This window comes from Falco punctatus (assembly GCF_963210335.1).
Source record: "Falco punctatus genome assembly, chromosome: 1".
Classification (NCBI taxonomy): Eukaryota; Metazoa; Chordata; class Aves; order Falconiformes; family Falconidae; genus Falco; species Falco punctatus.
In genome coordinates this window covers 282,967-302,097 of record NC_137580.1, presented here as the reverse complement: position 1 = coordinate 302,097, position 19,131 = coordinate 282,967, and the positions used below count along the sequence as shown (strand labels likewise).

Here is a 19,131-nt window from a genome sequence, read left to right as displayed (position 1 = left end):
TTGTGTAGTATAGAAACAAATTTAATAGATGTACTTAATAAGCTCCCTTATGCCAGAGGCATTTATGCATGCCCTACTTTCATACAGAGGGTGTGGAAAAGAGCAGTAATGAAGTAACGATAGCCAAAAATATAGCATGCTTCAGTGTGCTGAAATAACTGGAGGATGGGGGTAGTGAGTGACAGTTTTGCACGGTTTATTTAATAAATTGAATTTTTTGTATGAAGTTCTAATGAATTTTTTGTATGAAGTTCTAAAGATCGATGGTTACTTTTTCAGAAGTTTTGAACACCTGCAGTGCAAGTTACCCTGACACTTATCCTTAAAATAGATGCTTTTCTGTCGCAATATGTAGAACTGTTATAAAGACAAAAAAAGGCATCTTCATTTTCTCATAAAATTTGCTTTTTTCATGGGATCGCTTCCTTAAAATATGTAAGTAAGCTCCCCCATTTTTTAAATTTGATCCCAGTGCTACCTTTCTTGTAGCTTAAAACCAATTTTATGAACTGTAGGAAAAAAGTAAACGGGAAAGAGGAGACCTGGTTACCTGGATATGGAGAAGGCTGAAGTACTTAAAGGACTTTTTTGCTATTAAACCACTGTCCATCACGTTTGAGAAGTCCAGTCCAGTGAACTTCCCATGGACTGGAAAAGGGGAAACATAACTCCCATTTAAAAAAGGAAATAAAGGAAGATCTCAGGGCCTACAGGCTACTCAGTCTCACCTCTGTGCCTGGCAAGGTCATGGAGCAGATCCTCCTGGAAACTGTGCTAAGGCACATGGAAAATGAGGTGATCGGTGACAGTTAACATGGCTTCACTAGTGGCAAATTGTGCCTGACAAGCATGGTTGCCTTCTACAAAGGAGTTAAAGCATTGGTGGGTAAGGGAAGAGCAGCTGACGTCATCTGCCTGGACTTGTGCAAAGCATCTGACACTGTCTCACACGACATCCTTGTCTCTAAACTGGAGAGACACGGATCTGGCAGATGGACCACTCTGTGGATAAGGAAATGACTGGATTGTTGCACTCAGAGTTGCAGTCAGCAGCTCGATGTCCAAGTGGAGACCAGTGATGAGTGGTGTTCTTCAGGGGTCAGTACTGGGACCAGTGTTGTGTAATGTTGTCTGCAACACACTGGGATTGAGCGCACCCTCAGCAAGTTTGCCAGTGACACCAAGCTGAGTGGTGCGGTTGATGTGCTGGAGGGAAGGGATGTCGTCCAGAGGGACCTTGGCAGGCCTGAGAGGTGGGGCCATGTGAACCCAGTGAGGTTCAACAAGCAAAGGTGTAAGGTCCTGCGTGTGGGTCAGGGCAGTGCCAAGCACAAATACAGGCAGCGTGGAGAATGGATTAGGAGCAGCCCTGAGAAGGCAGGCAGTGGTTGGTGGTGGATGAGCTCAGCATGACCCAGCAACGTGCGCTTGCAGCCCAGAAGCCACCCATATCCTGGGCTGCATCAAAAGAAGCCTGGCCAGCAGTCTAAGGGAGGTGATCCTTCCCCTCTCCTCCACTCCCGTGAGACCCCACCTGGAGTTCAGCTCTGGGGCCCCCAATGTAAGAAGGACCTGGACCTGTTGGAGTGAGTCCAGAGGAGACCATAAAGATGATCAGAGGGCTGGAGCACCTCTCCTGTGAAAACCAGATGAGAGAGCTGGGGTTCAGCCTGGAGAAGAAAGGGCTCTGGGGAGACCTGATAGCAGCCTTCCGTACCTAAAGGGGGCCTACAAAAAAGCTGGAGAGGGACTTCTTACAAGGGCATGTAGCGATAGGACAAGGGGTAGTAGCTTTAAAGTAAAAGAGGGTAGATTTAATTAAGATTGGGAAGGAATTTTGTACTGTGAGGGTGGTGAGACACTGGAGCAGGTTGCCCAGAGCAGCTGTGGATGCCCCATCCCTGGCAGTGTTCAAGTCCAGGTTGGATGGGGCTGGGAGCAACCTGGTCTAGTGGGAAGTGTCCCTGCCCGTGGCAGGGGGTTGGAACTAGGTGATCTTTAAGGTCCCTTCCAGCCCAAACCGTTCTGTGATTCTATGAAGCATGACTTCTCTTACTTCGTGTTTCTGATGATCCTCAAATCCAGTAAATGCTTTATAAAGTCTCACGCAATTCCTAAACCTTACCGTAGTATTGTTTGTTCGTTGTATATATACACACAGGTTACTTGATCACAGAAACACAGGCTCATCTGTTGAAGGCTGCAAATAGACCTCAGATAAACTGGCTTTGATTCATTCAGCTTCTGCATATTTATAATATTTTTAGAGAAATATTTTATTAATATCTCTGTCACTTGTATGAAGTGTGGTAACAAATTAATCATACATCCCTTGTGCTGGATTTTTTCCAGGTCTACAGTGAATACAGAGCTAGTCTTGCATTTGACCTTGTTAGCAGTCGACAGAAAAACGTAAGCATGAAAACAAAGGCATTTGCTTGTATTAACTAACGTAATTGTTGGGGGAGGGATATGGAAACAAGTACTTAAATATGTGTGGAACTGTTACACTTCTGAAGCACTGAAATTCTACTCTGCTTTTTTTAGTAGGAGATAAAAGGAGTATTTCCTTGTGATGTACATTCTTGTGATGTACTTTTATCCAGTTGTTCAGGTTATCTTGAGCTTTATTTTATATATTGTTGAGAAGTCTTCCAAACACACCTATAGTCAGGGGATGGTTGTAACAACTTTGACATTTTTGAGATATGGGAAGTAAGCAAGCTTAACAAGATGTTCTTGAGGTAATTTTAAATTACTGTTCTTTTTGTTTTATTTTAACTGTTTTGGATCAAAATACAGTGTTCATTAGGAATTTATATTACTACTTCACAGACTGCACAACGTACAGGGGTGTTTGTACCATGTGTGTTACTGTGGTATGGGTATTAGCAGAGCACACAGCCTGCTTTTGTTTTTCATTAGTACTGTTTTGGGAAGTCTGTTTGCAGCACGCCTTTCCTAGATGAGTCTGTTAACTATTAGTGAGTGCTCTAACTATGAAATGAAATTTATTGTAATAAGTTATGTAGAATTTTTGGGCATGTTTAATAGCTATTGCTAGGAATGCAGTAGTTGTACTCATAAAGGAGTTAGACACCTTAAATTACAAATAATTGAGTATTAATAATTTGTTCATTTAAAAAAACCAACTGTTTATTAGTCCTGAAAATTCCATTACTTTTCCTAAGGATCCTTTGTGGAAAATGACGTAGCATCACACAGGCACTAACTTTGGCATCACATTCAATACTGCATGAAAGCTGTCATGCAAAGCAATTGTGTTTTGAGAGTTCCAATGCCGGCATATTTTTCGGAATGATTTTAACACTTTTTTTGTCTGGCTAATTACAGATGTTTGTAGAATGGTTTAAAATGTCTAGTGTGACGGATATTTGTTCTTTTATCCCTGTTACGGGTTTTTATGTGCAGTATTTGAGGATCAAAGTCAAATTAATACAGAAAGGTCTCTAAGCTAGTAATAGTGTACAGATGAAATATCATAGCACGTTTGGATTCAGTGTCCTAATTGCTCTCGATTTAGAGATTTGTATTACACTCCAGTTGCTCTTGATTTAGAGCACTGAAGCTAATCTTACTGGTTATGGTAGTATTACATTTTTGTCTGAGAGTACGGCTATCCACGTTTGAATTTCGAAATGTGAATAGGCACGCTTTATACTAGTATAGTGTTTGTTATTGTAGATGTGGTTCTTATCTAGGTGGTGTGCCAAGCTAAAATAAGCTCATTCCTTTGCATAAATAGTTCGTTATTCTTCTTCTTTCTCCTAGGCATATACAGATTATAGTGATTCAGTTTCCAGAAGAATGGGTTTCATTCCTCTTCCACTGGCTGTTTTAGTAAGTTTTATCTTTCCTATCAGTTTTCTGTTAATAAGATCTCGCTTGGAGAATATACGCCTGTGAGATAGCTGGCTCGGTTTGATGTTTTGAGGACGAAAAGATCATGTCAAGTAACTGTAATGATGCTGCGAGTTTGAGGTTGAGTTAGCATTCAGTATAACCTATCACATACTAGTTATGACCTCACTTATGTGTTACTGTTTATCAGCCTTTCATAGAAAATTGAATATATATTAATTTTATAGAATTTATAAACTCTTGAATTGTAGCAGTGGAATTAAACTACATCTGAGCTTATTAATCTGTTCCTTTTGGCAATTATCCTGTTCATTCATTTGGAATAGTCAAAGCAGCTGGTTGCCAGAAGGTTAGCCGTAGCGTACTAGGCGTTTGTAGGTTTTTCATAGGAGTCCTTCTGGTTGTCCCTGTAATGGTATGCTTAATGACTACGTTTTCTTTTATATGGGGCACCGAATTTCTGAGCTGTTATCGAATACATGGTTCTGAAATAGTTGATCCTGTTACATGGACATGCTGCTATAAAATTAATCACTTCGTTATTGGAATTGTGTCCACATGCTCTCTGTTCTGAAACTGTTCCAGAATGTTTTCTGTAAATAGCTGCTCAGACTTCCCCATACACACATGTAGACAAGCAGTAGTTACCATAGTACTGGGAACGTGTCCTTGCTTTGCCAGCGAAGATGCTATTCCTGGAAGAATATCAATATGAATTAACTTAAATAGAATGCTCTGCTGTAGAGATGGGGAAAAAATACTATTGACAGGCTTTGCCTAGTTTTTATCCATGACTTAAAAACAAACCGAAACAAAAACCAACCAACAAAACCCACAAACCACAAAAAATCAAAACAACTATTATCATAATCATGTTTTCTTTTAACACTAAATTACATCCAGTGAAAATTCAATTGAAATTCTTTTTTCAGATTAACTGGGTTCTGATATGATATCCTGGATACTCATAGGTTTACAACAAACTGAAGTGCTTTCCTAACTTGGAATCCTAACCCTGAAATACTAAAGTAAAACTGAGACTTCAGGATCATTTGTTACTGAAATTTGGGATTCCTTTGCCTAGTCCACAAAGCAATTTTGTATTCAAAATGTTACCATGTGTGAAACACTGATTCTGTTTCATTGCATCAGCATCTCTTGACATTCTCCTCAAACACTGGTAGCTCAGCTTCCAGTCCTTGACTTTTGGAGAAGTTCATTTCAGGTATTTTACTTGGAAGTCAGTGGTGAAGGAAACGTTATCAGACTGTAGTTTTGGCAAAGTTGCAACTAGCTGCTAACGTGATACTTACTCAGATCAAAATCTTGAATAGTTAGTGCTGCCAAGGGGAACATTAGAATAAACGGCTATTAATGTAGATGTTTCTACTTTTGTCTTGAATTTACCAAATACGAAACATCTGTTAGAATATTAGTAATTGTGTGCTGTGTGTTTTAACTGTTTAACTTTTATCCTTAAAACAGCTCATCAGAGTTGTAACAAGCTCCATAAAAGTACAAGGAGTCTTAGCTTATGTTTGTGTCGTGCTGTTCTACTGTGGGTAAGTAAATACACACAATTGAAAAGTATTTACCATTATTTGGTCAGATTCATGAACAAAGCTTCTGTGGATACTTCTAGGTGTATAAGTGTAAACACAGTTTATGTTCAGTAGAACGTAAGTGTAAAACACTTAACACTCATAAACTGGAAATGAGAGTGCAGATTGGTCCCCAAGTACTGTAACTGTATTGGCAGATTATAGCCCTCAATAAGTAACTTCAGTAATTAAAGTAATGGAAAAATAATAGAAAGAATTTGACAGACAAGCACCATATCTCTGCATAAAAGGGGAAACTGAATTTTAAGGAATGAACCTTTCTGTGAAAAGAACAAAAGATTCATTATGCCAACAAAAATAAGCAGTTTTAACTGCTCTGAGCAGATCATGAATTCTTCTCTCTGGTAGTTAAATGCAAGGTTTCTTCATTTTGGGAAACTGCTATACAGAAAAGAAAAAGTAAATACAGGGCTCATCTTTCTGGGAAGTGTGAGTTCCGTAAGTAACCTTAGTCAAAGGATAGAACATCTTATGGCAACTTGTTTACCGCAGCCGATGACTTGCAAGTATCTCTTCACTGCCGAGTTAGTTTATACTTGTGTTATCCGTAACTGCTTTCCAGTCAGTACCTGCTTCTGAGATGCATTTAGGTGTAGTTCAATTCCAGTCTAGTTTGCTGGTCCTGAGGCACTTGCTGTCGACTCCATGGGGATGGCCAGTTTCTAGGAAAGCTGTATGCTGAACTGTGTCAGCATTTGTTGTCTCCCAGTACTGATTGATACTGGAGTCATCCTGAAATGGATCATCAAGAATTAAGTGATTCAAATTGCTGCAGTACAGAGGACCTGCCTATGTTGTTGTGAGTCTGCCTCTTCCAGTGCCCTGCCAAGCTGTGTTTGTAACTGAAGGCAGTGAGAATTGGGAAGTAAGAGACTTCTAGGTGGGGGGCAGTGGTTCAGCAGGTACAGTGGAAGAGATGAGGCTGCTAATTTACAATTCCTTATGAAAAAGAAGATATTATTACACGTTTTTTATTAATAGACACTTACCTCTAATCTGACAGTGATCTGCAAAAAAAAAAAAAAAAAAAAAGTAGAACTTGATCTGATGTGTCTAGTCCACATCAGTGTAGAGACACATCTGTTGAGTGTTGGATAACTAAGGCTTTGAGACATTGCATATAGGCCAAATATTAAAATGTTAGCCATGTTTCCCTGCACTGTACTTGGGTTTCTTCCCCAGCTGTGCCCCGTGCTGTGCCTGTGTTCTCCTGAAAGCCAGCTCTGTGCAGCTGCACGCACTAGCCCCTGCTCGTCCTGTTCAAGCCATGGCATACCGAGCTCAACGCCTTCGTTCTGCTCAGTGGCTTTTCCTGTTTCCCAATAAACATAATTATTTCCCTACCTCTACCATTCCACTGCTTCAGCCCAGTACTGGATTTTTCAGTGTCTCTGTAGCTTGGATGATGGAGGGTGGGAAGAAGTAACGTTGTTTAACATGAAGGATTAAAAGCTGCTCTTGAAGGCGTAGGTTACAAGAGTAAATACATTTTGGTTTATTTTGTTTTTATTGAAAAATGAGAAGAGATTTTTTACTTCTGCCATGATCTCAGATTTGGAGCTAACTCACTCCTTGCATCTTTCAAGCAACTTGTGTTCTGAACAAGAATTTCAGCTTTTCATCGGTTTAGTATAGCATAGATATGTGAGGAACAACCTGATAAAATCCGAAACAGTTAACTGGGCAAAGGTTTGAGACTATAATGTGGAGGATATTGGTTTGTACTGATATTAACAAATGTAATAGTTTAAGTTGTGCTATTCAAGAGTCTTGCCCAGCATATGAAACCTGAGATTTCTTTTTCTGGGATTTTGAATAACCACAGATTTTACATTGTTGTTAGAAATCTAAGCCTGGGGTGGACTGGCAGAAAAGAATAAAGGAGGTTCGCTGGAAACTCTTGCATAATTTTCCATGAGAAACTGGAACTGATACAGTGAAGTGTTGATTTATGGCCTTTTCAACTTCCAGCCTCATTAAATCAGAGTCAAGTCGGGGTATAAACACCTATTGTCTCAGAACAAAAGCATGCTACCTAAAAATTCTAGGGAAAAGTATCTCTTAAAACTTAATAAAATTGGAGGAGGGCTTTTCAACTCTCAGAAACAAGATCTATCTCGATAACCTAATAAAACTGTAGAGTCACAGCTTTCAACTTGCTGAATGGTTGCTTGGATACTAAAATGTGAGTCTCCTCTGCTCATTCTTCCATGTCTCTAAATTTCTTCTACAAGTAAATGTATTACTTAAAATTCCCTTAAAAGTGCAGTGTACTTTGTTTTTCTGTTTGACAAGTTCTGATTACATTAATGCAGTGAGGGATAGTGAAGCTGCTGCTGAAGTGTGCTTGGGTCAATTTATGATTAAGCAGTTAAACCCCCTCGTGGATCTGTGAACGTTCAGTTTTTTAATCTGTTAGTGATGTACATAATAAATGGGTTTTCAGAGTGGAGAATGAATTTAGAGTCTGTATTTGGTTCACTTTTGTTACATAGGTTGATTTGTGTGGAGAATATTTATACTCATCATATGGAGAATAGATCGCCATTTCCTTGCTATGCTGTATAAACCTTCACCTGCGTCACCGCTGCTGTCACCTCTGCAGTGGACGTTGGTTTGCATGTCATGTAATCCTAGTAACAGAACTTAGATTTTACAAAGCTCATTTGAGTTGTAAATCTAAAAGCGTTTAATGGAAGACGAGACCTTCCTGTTCTTCAAACGAGAAGACAGGTTAAAAAGAAAAAAACTTCAACGATTTGCTGAAGTCTGTTCTGCAAATTAGTGATAATGGAAAAGGAATCTGCTATCAACCGGACTGTACCGTGATGGCAGTGCGGTGCTGCCTCTTTGGATTTGTTGGGTTTTATGGACTGTCTTTTGGGATGCGAAAAAGGACTTTTTATGATCGCTGTAATTTGTGAAAGCTAGATACTTGCTTTCTTGTGGTTCAAAGCCCACTGGTGATCCTTGGTGGGGAACACTTAAGGCTGCTGTTTTAATGGTAGTGCATTTAATTTGGACTTGCACTGTTAAGGGGCCTTTTTAGTTCTGTGTTTAAATATTTGGTGTATTAAATGGCAAATGGCTGCTTCACTGTCCTTGTAGTCCTTTTGCTAAACTATGATAAAACTTGATGGTTTTCTCCAGGTGCTTGGGGGGGGTGGGAAGGCATTGAATCTGAAACAGATTGTTACAAAAAGGAAATTACCTTTTGATCTTGCTATTGAAGGGATTTAATTTGTTAGCTAATCCTTCCAAGACAGCAGTAACCATGTGCAACTATTTTAATGTGACTAATTGCAGTATAAATAATATGCAATTATTTTAATATGCTAATGAAAATATGAAAACAAATCCTTTTATTTTTTCAGGTTAATAACTCTAAAAGTCCTTAACAGTATTGTATTGCTGGGGAAATCATGTCAATATGTAAAGGAGGCAAAAATGGAGGAGAAATTATTCAATCCTGTCCTGACTGCCACCCCAGGGAAACCAGCTGGCAAACAGCAAAGCATGTTTAAATCTACTCAAGGTAAGGCTGACTACCTTGTTTTGTTCTCAGCTGTAATGAAAATGGCTTTCAGACTAAATTTAGTATTAAACCAGATGTATGACGCTGCTGCATAGTAACCCTGCTGCCGGACCGTAGTTGTACCGTATCACAGCTGTGAAAGTCTCTGAATGTAATAGAATGAATTGCTTTTAGTTCATGCATCTTCTTTTGGTTATAAATACTTATCTCTGGTAAGATCCCACCCTGATAAGTGGAGGTGATGCAAGACATCAGAACATGGCACACTTCTGTTTGAAAATCATAATCATGGAATGATTTGAGTTGGAAGGGACCTTTTAAAGATCTAGTCCACCCCTCTCTGCCTTGTCACTACACAAATAAGAAAATATTTATAAGTCATCTCTGAAAGTGCTGAAGTTTAATAAGGAAGCAATCTATGCATTTATTATAAAAATTAATGTAAAACATGGCACATAATGGGTATGATTGCTTGTAGTTTTCTTGTACGGGTCCTCAGCATTAGTGGTTAATACATAATAGAAATGGGGCATTATTATATTCCTGTGACACATTATAGAAGGAAATAGAAACCTTCATTGTTCCAGTCAGCTGAACTGGACTGTATATCATCCTCTGTGAAGAGCTCAATGAGAGCCCTAGAAAACTTAACAGTGAGGCTTTTATTGTGTTCATTCTATTGCTTGCCAAAGATTTGAACAGCTTGAAATGTGAGGTGCTTATTAGTCATCATAGTGTCTTGCCAGCAATGGTGGAGTTAAGAATCTGTCAGTGTTTCAGTCGTAAATCTCTGTATCTCACCTGTGTCAAACCACATCAGGCAGAAACTTGGTGCAGACATCTGTTTTTAAATAGCTTAAATTTACAGAGTTGCTTTAGTTTCAGGATGAAAGAACGTAATATGAATTGGTCTGGATGTCTTTTGTATTTCATTAGATGACTGTCATAATGTTTTAATTAAACGTGCTAGTACTGCACTTGGATATGAGACTTGGTAAGTTGTAGTTACTTAGATTGACCCTCAAACTCACTCACAGTAAATAAATCCTGAACACTATTTTTAGCTGAAGCAGCAGCAATTTTACCAGGTCAGTCAGCAGAGATGCTAATTTCCTCAACTGGAAATATTTTGATTGAAAAGTAGCAATCAAAAAAGCTTTTGCTGATTTTATTTAGAATATTTTTAACTTCTGTCAGTGATGAAAGAGCTCTGTTTTTAACAGTATTTGGGGGGGGCAGGGACGTTTACCTTTTAACAGCTCTTTATTTATTAGAAACCTCAGTTATGTGAAAGAATGATTTTACCTTCCCCAGCTTCTGTGTGTTTGTATTATTACTGCTGGGCTCTGCAATAACCACTTACCGGGGTTTTTTGTTTTTTTTTCAATACAGTCACTCAACCCATCTCTTACTAGAATGAGGGTGAGGGGAATTAATCTGGTCTACTTTCTATCAGTTTATAATGAAAGTCAAGTTATTTTCTTAAGAGTTTCCACCTCTTCCACAGTAACAGCTTAACATTTTGAAGGATAAAATTTTACACTTGCTCTTGAAGAATGAAAGTTCTAGTTCCTGGTAATCATCTGTAGGCTGACCAGATTTCTCTGGAAGCTGCTGGGTTAGAACATAGTTACCTTTATAACAAAGTCCTACAATTAGTATTACTTGTCTCCTTTCTCAGTGCAGGCCTATTACCTTTGACTTGCATAAGACTGCAGAGTAATCCGTATACCTTCAGGTAGTAGATGGTATAGTGTGAAGAGATGCTCAATAGAAAGAAGTTTTTGTAGTAATTTGGATAATGTTGCCATTCTGACAGATAGTGATCCCTTGGGCTATCTGCAGCATTCTCCACATTAGATTTTTTTTTTCCCCAGATTCCTGTTTCTAGAAACAGTAACTCAGTCTTTACCAGGAGATAGTAAATAAGAAAAATTTCTTCCCTTGACGTTGCTTGTGCATTAAAATTTAAGTGCGTTTTCAAAAAGTGGAAACAATACATGGATATTACTTACAAATATCTTAAGTTAATGGAGCCAGTGTTCAATTCCACTAAAGAAAGAGGCAGGAATAAAATTAGACATCTTTAATGGAATGCTTTAGGAGCCAATGCTATTAAAGTGTGTAGCAGTGCATGACTCATGAGCTATTCCTAGAAAAGCCCGGTTTATTGTACTTATATAGGGGATTAGGCACATCTAGTTCTTCCTACAGAGATTTCTTTTCTTCATTTCATTAGAAAACATCTGATTCATACAATGACTGTCAAAAATCTTGCTTAAGCTGACAAAAAACAGTATGTAAACCAGAAGGATGCAGTGTATGTCCTAACATCTACTGCTTATGCTCTTGCTCGTTATCTGAACTTCTGTGGAATTTGTTTTCCATTTTTCTACCAAATTAGAAAAGGAGATCTCTTATGGTAAAACTAAGAAGAGGTAGTGGCTTGGTAGTAGCTTCCACAAAGCATTCTTCTGTGGCTTCTGCTGATTTGGTGCAACATGCTTTTCAGAACAGCTTTGGATTGGTCTGGATGTTATAGATGCATCAGTATGTCTTTGTTAAATTCGTTATTATCTTTGTAATAATCTTCTGTTCCAATAGGAATTTCCACAGATGAAAATGGATCTACATCAGTTACCAATCAGCCGGTGCATCAGAAGGAGAACATGCCATCTTTACTTGTAACAAGCAATTCTGATCAATTTCTGACAACTCCTGATGGTGAAGAAAAAGATATAAGCCAAGACAGTTCAGAATTGAAACACAGGTCTTCAAAGAAAGACTTGTTGGAGATAGACAGGTTTACTATTTGTGGAAACAGAATTGACTAAGATTATTGTTATTTTTTTTAATCAATGTGCTAAGGATACTGAGCTGTTGGGACAGCAGATGCTACCAGAATGGACAGTTGCCAAAAAAGGCACATAATATTTATTTAAAACTTAAATTATTAACGGCAAAAAAAATATTAATTTCTTTCTACAAGTAACTTGGCTTGGTATCTGGTCAGGTCAATAAGTGGTCTTTAACTTGCCTCTTGGAAAATGTGCTGGATCCTGAGTCTCTAGCCTGGTGGCAGAGCTGCAGTATCACTTTTCTGGAAAATAGACTGGAAAAAAAAGCATAATCCTGTTCTCCGTTATGAAACCATGCTTCCAGAACATACTACTTTTCATGAAGGTTCCTCCAGTATAAGGACATTCCTGGAAATGTATGACAGCTTGATCGGAAGCTTGCCTTTCCAGTTACCTTGTTTTATTAAACTTCTGCAAGCAGAATTCAAAACTTGTGCTTATATCAACAAACGCATAAAGCATTGGTACATAAAACAGTAAGTCAAGATAGTTGTTCTTGTCAACAAAAATCTTTTCAAGATGTATCTTGAAAATCTTGTAATCAGAATAAAACTTTGCCTTTAAATGAAAGACCTACTGCATACTATTTTATCTAAACACCAAGGAAAGATCACAGTAATGAAGGTTCTGCTTAACTGGGCAAATATGAAGCATATTCATTTCTTGTGTTGTGTGTCCTGCAAAGCAAATTATTTATAAAATTATTTTAAAAAGCTGAGGATTTTTTGTTGCTGTAGGAAAAAAATAACAAAGGGGCACTTCTATACGTTGAGGAAAGGCGGTGTTAATTGCAGCAAGCAAGCGTTAAGTTGGAATTGTACGTATGAAATTAATGCAGCAGTAAAGAATATTACACAGCATTTGGGGTTTAACTCTGGTAAGAATGATACACAAGTCTGTGTATCAACTTGCCTGAGAACATGCATATGAAAACTCATACTGACAATCAAAACAGAATTACACATTTTAACTGATTGGTTTTAGCCAGACTTAAGTAGATGAACTAGATCTATAAAAAGCATTTAAGCATCACAATGCGTCCTAATTTCTGGTGTAAGATGCAGTTGTGGGAGAATTGATGAAAGATGGTTTGGAATCCTCAGACCAAGAATGGAATAAATTTGAGCTCAAAACTTAGGCTGGAGGCTTGTATCAGAAGATAAATTCTTGGTATATTGTTGTTAAAACACAGCTTTAACTTCAGATATTTAAGTAAGCAGCAGTTTCACTTTCCCGGGGAAGGTATCATAAGAGTACTTCACCGCTTGAACAAATGAAGATAAAATTTGCTCTTTGCCAGCTTCATAATTTGTAAGAGTGGGAAAGCCAAAGTTGTTTTGCCTAATGAACATGTGAAGGTTTAATGTATATGCTAATCCTGAAACTTGCAGGACTACAGTAATACAGCAAATGGAGATAGCTGGACAGAGTTACCGTGTATCTGAGCAGCCTTGGTGATGAGATCGCTTTGCCATACTGGTTGGCATGGTCTGCTCTGGTGGGAACTTCTTGCTGCAGTCTTTCAGCGCCTCCTTTCCCATCAAGAGTAGCTGGAGTAACAGCCAAAATCTGTGGTTACTGTTCAGGGAGGAGAGTAAAAAGAAGAGGACTTGGGCTGGGGAAAACTGAAATTCTTTAATTTTTGATGTATTTTATACTAATTGGAGACGTTCACACATTGAAATTCAGATTATCTGTCAATTTGGTGTATCTTATTTTTGAATTATTTAGCAGTTGCTAAAGAAAGCTTGGGATTGCTTTCTTTTGGTTTTTTTTTTGTTGTTGTTGAATGACATTCTGTATCAATTTTATAAGTGCATCTTGTGTGAAACTCAATAAAATTCAATTTTGTAATATTTGTTTAAAAAAAGGAAAAGTACAGTGTCAACATTTCTTTCTTGCTGTTCAGAGTTGGTGAACTTGCAATGTATTTACTGGATTCAGTTCCATTTGCCATAAAGTGAGATTCTTGCAAATGCAGGGTACAAATGTGCGTGCAGACTGGATTAGCACTGCCTTTAGTTCTGATCTATTTCTGTACCAGTTAGTTATTGCCACTTGTAGGAAGAAGGTATTGATGCCAGCCTACCGCTATGTTGTTTTTTGAAGACAAAACCCATGTAAATGCAAAGTTATTATGTCTTAAGGGAGTTGTAATTTATGTAGTCGGTTACTACAACTAGACTAGTTGCAGCGACACAGTGAAGCCAAATGTAACTGCAGTATAAGCTTAGACAGAGACTCTCCTGAGCCCAGCAGTAATGGTGAAAAGGTAAAAAGGTAATGGCTAACTGCACTTAAGTCCAGTTCCTGGCCCAGATCCTCGTCCTAAGGCTGGGAGCTTTGTTGCTTTGTTTTCACACTTGGATTGTGGTAACTGGGCCTGAAGCAGTACAGCTGGGCTTCGGGGGGCATAACTCTGACTTCTGGGTCACGGTAATTCGAAGGTATACTTGAAGCGTTGGTTGTAGAGGGCATTGCAAATGCAACACTTCCCCCTAAACTCTCTGAAAGTCTCGTAGGGGCCCAACCGAGCATGAAATTTCATTGTTTTCTCCTGCTCCAAGCTCTCTATTTGTTCTCATATTTGTGTTTGTGATTAATAGCGATTCCTTGAACATCTAGCAGTGCACCTTTAATAAAAGGTCACAGCTGCTTCTCTGAGCCTGGGTGGTCCTCTCAGAACTCTAGAGGTGGCTGAGTGGGGGGAAAAAACTATCAGGCAAAACCCCAACACCAAATGTTGGTCTATAGATAGAGGGTTTTATTTCTTTAGGCTCCCTTGAAAAGCTCCTGTCTTAACAGTGAAGTAAGTAAGAGCATTGGAGGTTAAGCAGTGAATAAATTGCATTCTTCAGTTCATGAATCTCTCAAAAAATAAGATCTAGGCAGTTCTGATGCAAATAGTGATATTTCAACTAAAGTCACAGTTGCCAAATTAATTCCAAAAGCAGACAGTGAGTACAGTATATTCATAATTAGCATTATTCATTATGGGAGCATTAAGGAACAACTGTGTTTTCTGTAGGATTATTTAATCACTTATTTGAAGCCTTTCAGATGTTCGTCAGCTGAGCAAGATTTCCCCTCAAGCAAAGTTTTTTACAGTCACAAGTATGCTGTTAATTTACTTGCCTCTCAGTTTAGAGTGAGTTTGTTGAAACTTTTCAACTTTGTTTTGTTTTTTTGTGGTGCAAAATTTTCTACATTCGAAGTATTCATTTAGAAGTCTGGTTTTGTAAGTCAGCATGGTCGCTGAGGTCGCTGTTGTTAAAGCCAGTATTTGCCCAGTTGTGGCTGCTACACCAACTGCTGCAACAATTCTGAATCTCTTTGGTGGTGGTAAGGGAGGATGAATGCACCTTAACTGTAGCACAAATGTAAGCAGCCTCTGTGAAACTCCTGGAACATTACAACATTTTGTCTTAACGTTTGTAAGCTGCTCTGTGGGTGAGTAAGCTAGTTGTACCAACAGTGTCAGACTTGGGGAATCATGGCTTCAGAAATGCCCTTCGCAATTACTAAACAAAATTTGCTCTTAAAACTTCTTTAGAGTAAGTTAGGAAACTTAGAAGTTTGGACTTTGTTAATTTTGTTGACTCCAAGGAGGCAAATAGTTCCCTGTAAGTACTAAGCAGCTGGCAAAGGGGGCTGGAACAAACACCGGCAAAGCGGTGCAACAGGACCGCTGTGATCTCCGGGGAATTTTCCTGCATGTAGTGGTCTGAGATGCTCAGACTGTGAAGGCTGTCAGAAACACCTAACCTATCGTTTCTGCATGTCTCTTTCTCTAGGAGGATAGTATCTTTCATTGGCTGTGCCGACTAAGCCTAACTAGATATTTTTTTTTAGGACTTTGGTATCTGCTATATTCTGATTTAGAAAAAATGCTGCCAACAGAGCAGTTGTAAGAGGGAGCACAAATATGTAACACCGAAGAACACTCTTTAATAAGCTCACAGCTGTAGTAACAGAAAAATCCAAAACTATAATAGGTTTTTAAATATATTTCTCAATCTTGACCGAAGCACCTATTACCATGTTTGCACTGAAATAATCGCAAGACTTCAAAATGTGCCCTTACTGTCAGTAAGCTGCCCACCCCTACCTCCCAGCTACTGTTTTAGGCTGGGCGCTGTCAGTTCTTCAATCCATTACTACTTTGTAGGCGAGCAGTGTCGTCAGGCAGAGCCAGGGTTTCACTCTTGGAGGCAGTTCTGGCTTTAGCCAAGCTGCAGAAAGTGTTGGGCATCCAGGGGAGAGGGAGGAGTCGATTTTTTGTGAATACAAATATGTGAGTTGCAGCAGCAACTTTGGTTGTAAATTTTTAGGGTGACTGGTGCAGTTCTATTGTAAACTTTGCTGAATAAATCCTGTATTGAATATGCAAACACATTGCATGTATTACATGTTACATTGAATTTACTGCTTTCATGGGTTTATATCAGAACTTACTAATCTTAGATCAGTGGTATGAGTGTGATATTGCAAGGCAAGTATGTTTTTAAGTAGAGCAATATTTGGTGTTCAAGGAAGGCTCAGGTTTTATGTTGGTGTTGCTTCTTGCCATCCATGCTCTGTTTGTTGGACAAAAGCAGGAGTAAGTTTCTGTGTATGTTGACTGCTTTGAATGTCAGAAAGAGTGTGTTCCTGCGATACCCAGTCCTGACAGATGCTTCTGTCTGTTGAAATTAAGTATCAAGGTAGCTCAGGAATCACTTGTTCACCGATAGTTTAAAATGGGTAATTCAGAGAACTGGAATCATGGAGTCTTGGCAAGCGATGCCTCCAATTCACAGAGAAGTGTGGCAAGGAAACTTAAAATTCAGCGTTGGACGCCACATTCTTTGGCTCAGTGCACCAAATCAGAACAGTAAGATGTGTGAGTTGATGCTAGCAAGGACAAGCCTGGTGACAGGACTGACTGTCAGTCCAGAATTTTCCTGCGGATTTGATTTGAACTTGACATTCTCGGTAATGGCAGCAATATAGCCGTCAGCCAGCTTCTGGCTCTGGCCAAGGCAGCAGGAGCTGTGCTAAACTTGTCTCTTCTGGAAACAATTCTTGAAGTGTCGTGTGTATATGTAGCTAACCTCAAAGCCATGGGACCTTGTTTTCAGGTCACTTGCTTAATTCTGTGCCCTTTGGAACCCTGCAGGGCGTAGCCGTAATGGAAATGCATTGAGGCTTGGCACTAGCTACTGATGTGAGACAAAGTCCTCGATATGGTAGCAGAGAACCCACCATCAGGCTGATCTAAACATTTGAGTTGTCTTTGGTGACTTAAAATGACTGACATTAGAGAAGGAGAGTGAACTCTGCTCCATCTGAGTTATCATGGTTTATGGTGCCTCTTCTGCCGTTTAACAACCACGTGCTATTTTGCCTCGTGTGGGCAGGAGGAATTTCTCTAGCTAGTTTTTGTGCTAGACCCTCGTTTCTTAAAAGCAAGGACCAAAACCCCAGTGTATATTTAATAAGTGATTCTTTACAGTAGATCTTCTGCTAATGGCATCAGAGTAATTGTGTGGAATTGATTTACCTGTTTTGTACACCTTATGTTCAAAATGCAAATGGCGTGAGGTAAGTTTCAGCTAAAGGTCTTAACACACCTGTCTTTTCTTTTATTGCTATTTATTCAATTGATTTGCCAAGTCTAGTTTCTAAAACATTAAAATTCCAGTAGTCCCAACTTTCAGTAATGTACGTTTTTTTTGTCCCAAGGGGCCTGAGGGCGTAGGTGCACTAAGTTCTTGGTAAGCTAACCCAACCACAAACCCTGAGAAACAGGAATACAGGCTTCGTAGTGTCACGTAACCCCGCTGTAAGGAGCAAGATAATCTCCGGTGTCTCTGGTGTGAGCAGTCCGCGAGAGCAGGAGGAGCACAGTGAGGAAAAGACCAATGCACAGGGCAATCAGTTTGCAGGTCTTAACAGTTTACTTGTAAATTCACCTTACAATTTAAACACCAAGGAAGTAAGTTAGATCTTAAATCTCTTCTCCTTGCTGTCATTTAGGATATGTCAAATTTTCATTGGCCTGGATGAATGCTAGAATAACCATAACCTGCAGCCTTTCCTTTCCTTTTCTTTTTAATAAAAGACTGAATAACTTTTGCCTGTGGAGGAAAAATCTTCTCAACAGAATTTAACTTGAGAAGGGAGGGGCTCCTGGGCTATTAAGAAAATGTTGGTGGTCTTATTTTTATAGGAATCACCTTTTCTTCCTCTAAAGACAATATCATTTGCCATAATATTCCAAGTAGCTGTTGGCAGCCTGTGGCGAATGGTGAAATGGGTATGGGATTGTCAGCGTAGTGATTTCACTACGGGATGTTATGAGTACGAGGACACCTGGTAACCTTCAAGTACAATCCTACAACGGCTATAAACCGGAGCTCCCTACTTAACGAGAAGCTGTGGCCTAAAAGCCACCTAAAACCCATTAATGCTGTCTAGCATATTATAGAGCATTTGAAAATCTTTCCCAGTGTCTTCAGGAGAAATTGTTCAGGATAATGTTTTTCATAGAAAAAAAATAATCGGGGGCTTTCTCCTGCCTACCATGAGCTAGTGCTCAGCAGACTGGGGCTGCTAAAGCATGTGACATTTATATGGTGGCTGATGATCTACAAAGAATAGATATTTATTATTTTATTTAAAAAAAGGAGAGGACTGATGAGTAACTTAAGCCAGTGGAGGGGAAAAAAATGAAATGTTTGAAAACAGCCCCTGCAAATGTAGAACTGCATGCATGAAGTGCAGCAGTAGCAGTAATGTGCATTTGTGTGCATCTTGCCAGAGACACATTTGTGTACGTTTATGGGGTGGGGACAAAGCAGGGGAATTATTTTTTCGTTGTCATTCCACACTCCTAAGCCGTGCCATCTCGTCACTGACTGTCCGCCTGGCCCTTTCAGATCAACTGAACAGCCCCTGAATGAAATGAGCCCGTAACACTCGTGACTGGGCGCTCTTCTTCCCCCGGCTGGGCACCAGGTCTCCAGATCATGCAGCTGCCTCTGCAAAGGTCTGCGCTCAGGACCTGGGGAAGGTCTTGCCACCAGGCAAGAAGCCGTCACAGGGAAAGCTCTGAGTACGTAGGTGAGAGCAAACCCCCTCGTTCGTGGGTCGGTGTAACGCTGGGCGCGCTGAGCTGGGGGGCGGGGGGCTGGCGGGGGACACTTCATGGGAGCAGATACTTCCTCTGCTTTGCTAGACTGCTCAGGAATTT

General features: G+C 39.5%; 2 protein-coding genes across 17 annotated transcripts in view; both read left to right on the top strand.

Annotated features, from left to right (window-relative positions):
• TAPT1 (transmembrane anterior posterior transformation 1) overlaps window positions 1-13,773 on the top strand; it is a 49,812-nt gene extending 36,039 nt beyond the window's left edge. For all 16 annotated transcript variants that reach the window (XM_080404982.1, XM_080404968.1, XM_080404975.1 and 13 more), the window contains 5 exons: window positions 2,353-2,412; window positions 3,793-3,861; window positions 5,368-5,444; window positions 8,879-9,039; window positions 11,644-13,773. In XM_080404982.1, coding sequence (XP_080261108.1) covers window positions 2,353-2,412; window positions 3,793-3,861; window positions 5,368-5,444; window positions 8,879-9,039; window positions 11,644-11,873 — 597 coding nt within the window. In that variant the 3' untranslated portion in view covers window positions 11,874-13,773. The remainder of the gene's footprint in view (window positions 1-2,352; window positions 2,413-3,792; window positions 3,862-5,367; window positions 5,445-8,878; window positions 9,040-11,643) is intronic.
• Window positions 13,774-13,897: 124 nt separating this feature from the next.
• The window catches only part of PROM1 (prominin 1), a 96,626-nt gene continuing 91,392 nt past the window's right edge, over window positions 13,898-19,131 (top strand). The window contains exon 1 of the mRNA XM_080404806.1: window positions 13,898-19,001. The gene's annotated coding sequence lies outside the window, so the exon portion shown is untranslated. The remainder of the gene's footprint in view (window positions 19,002-19,131) is intronic.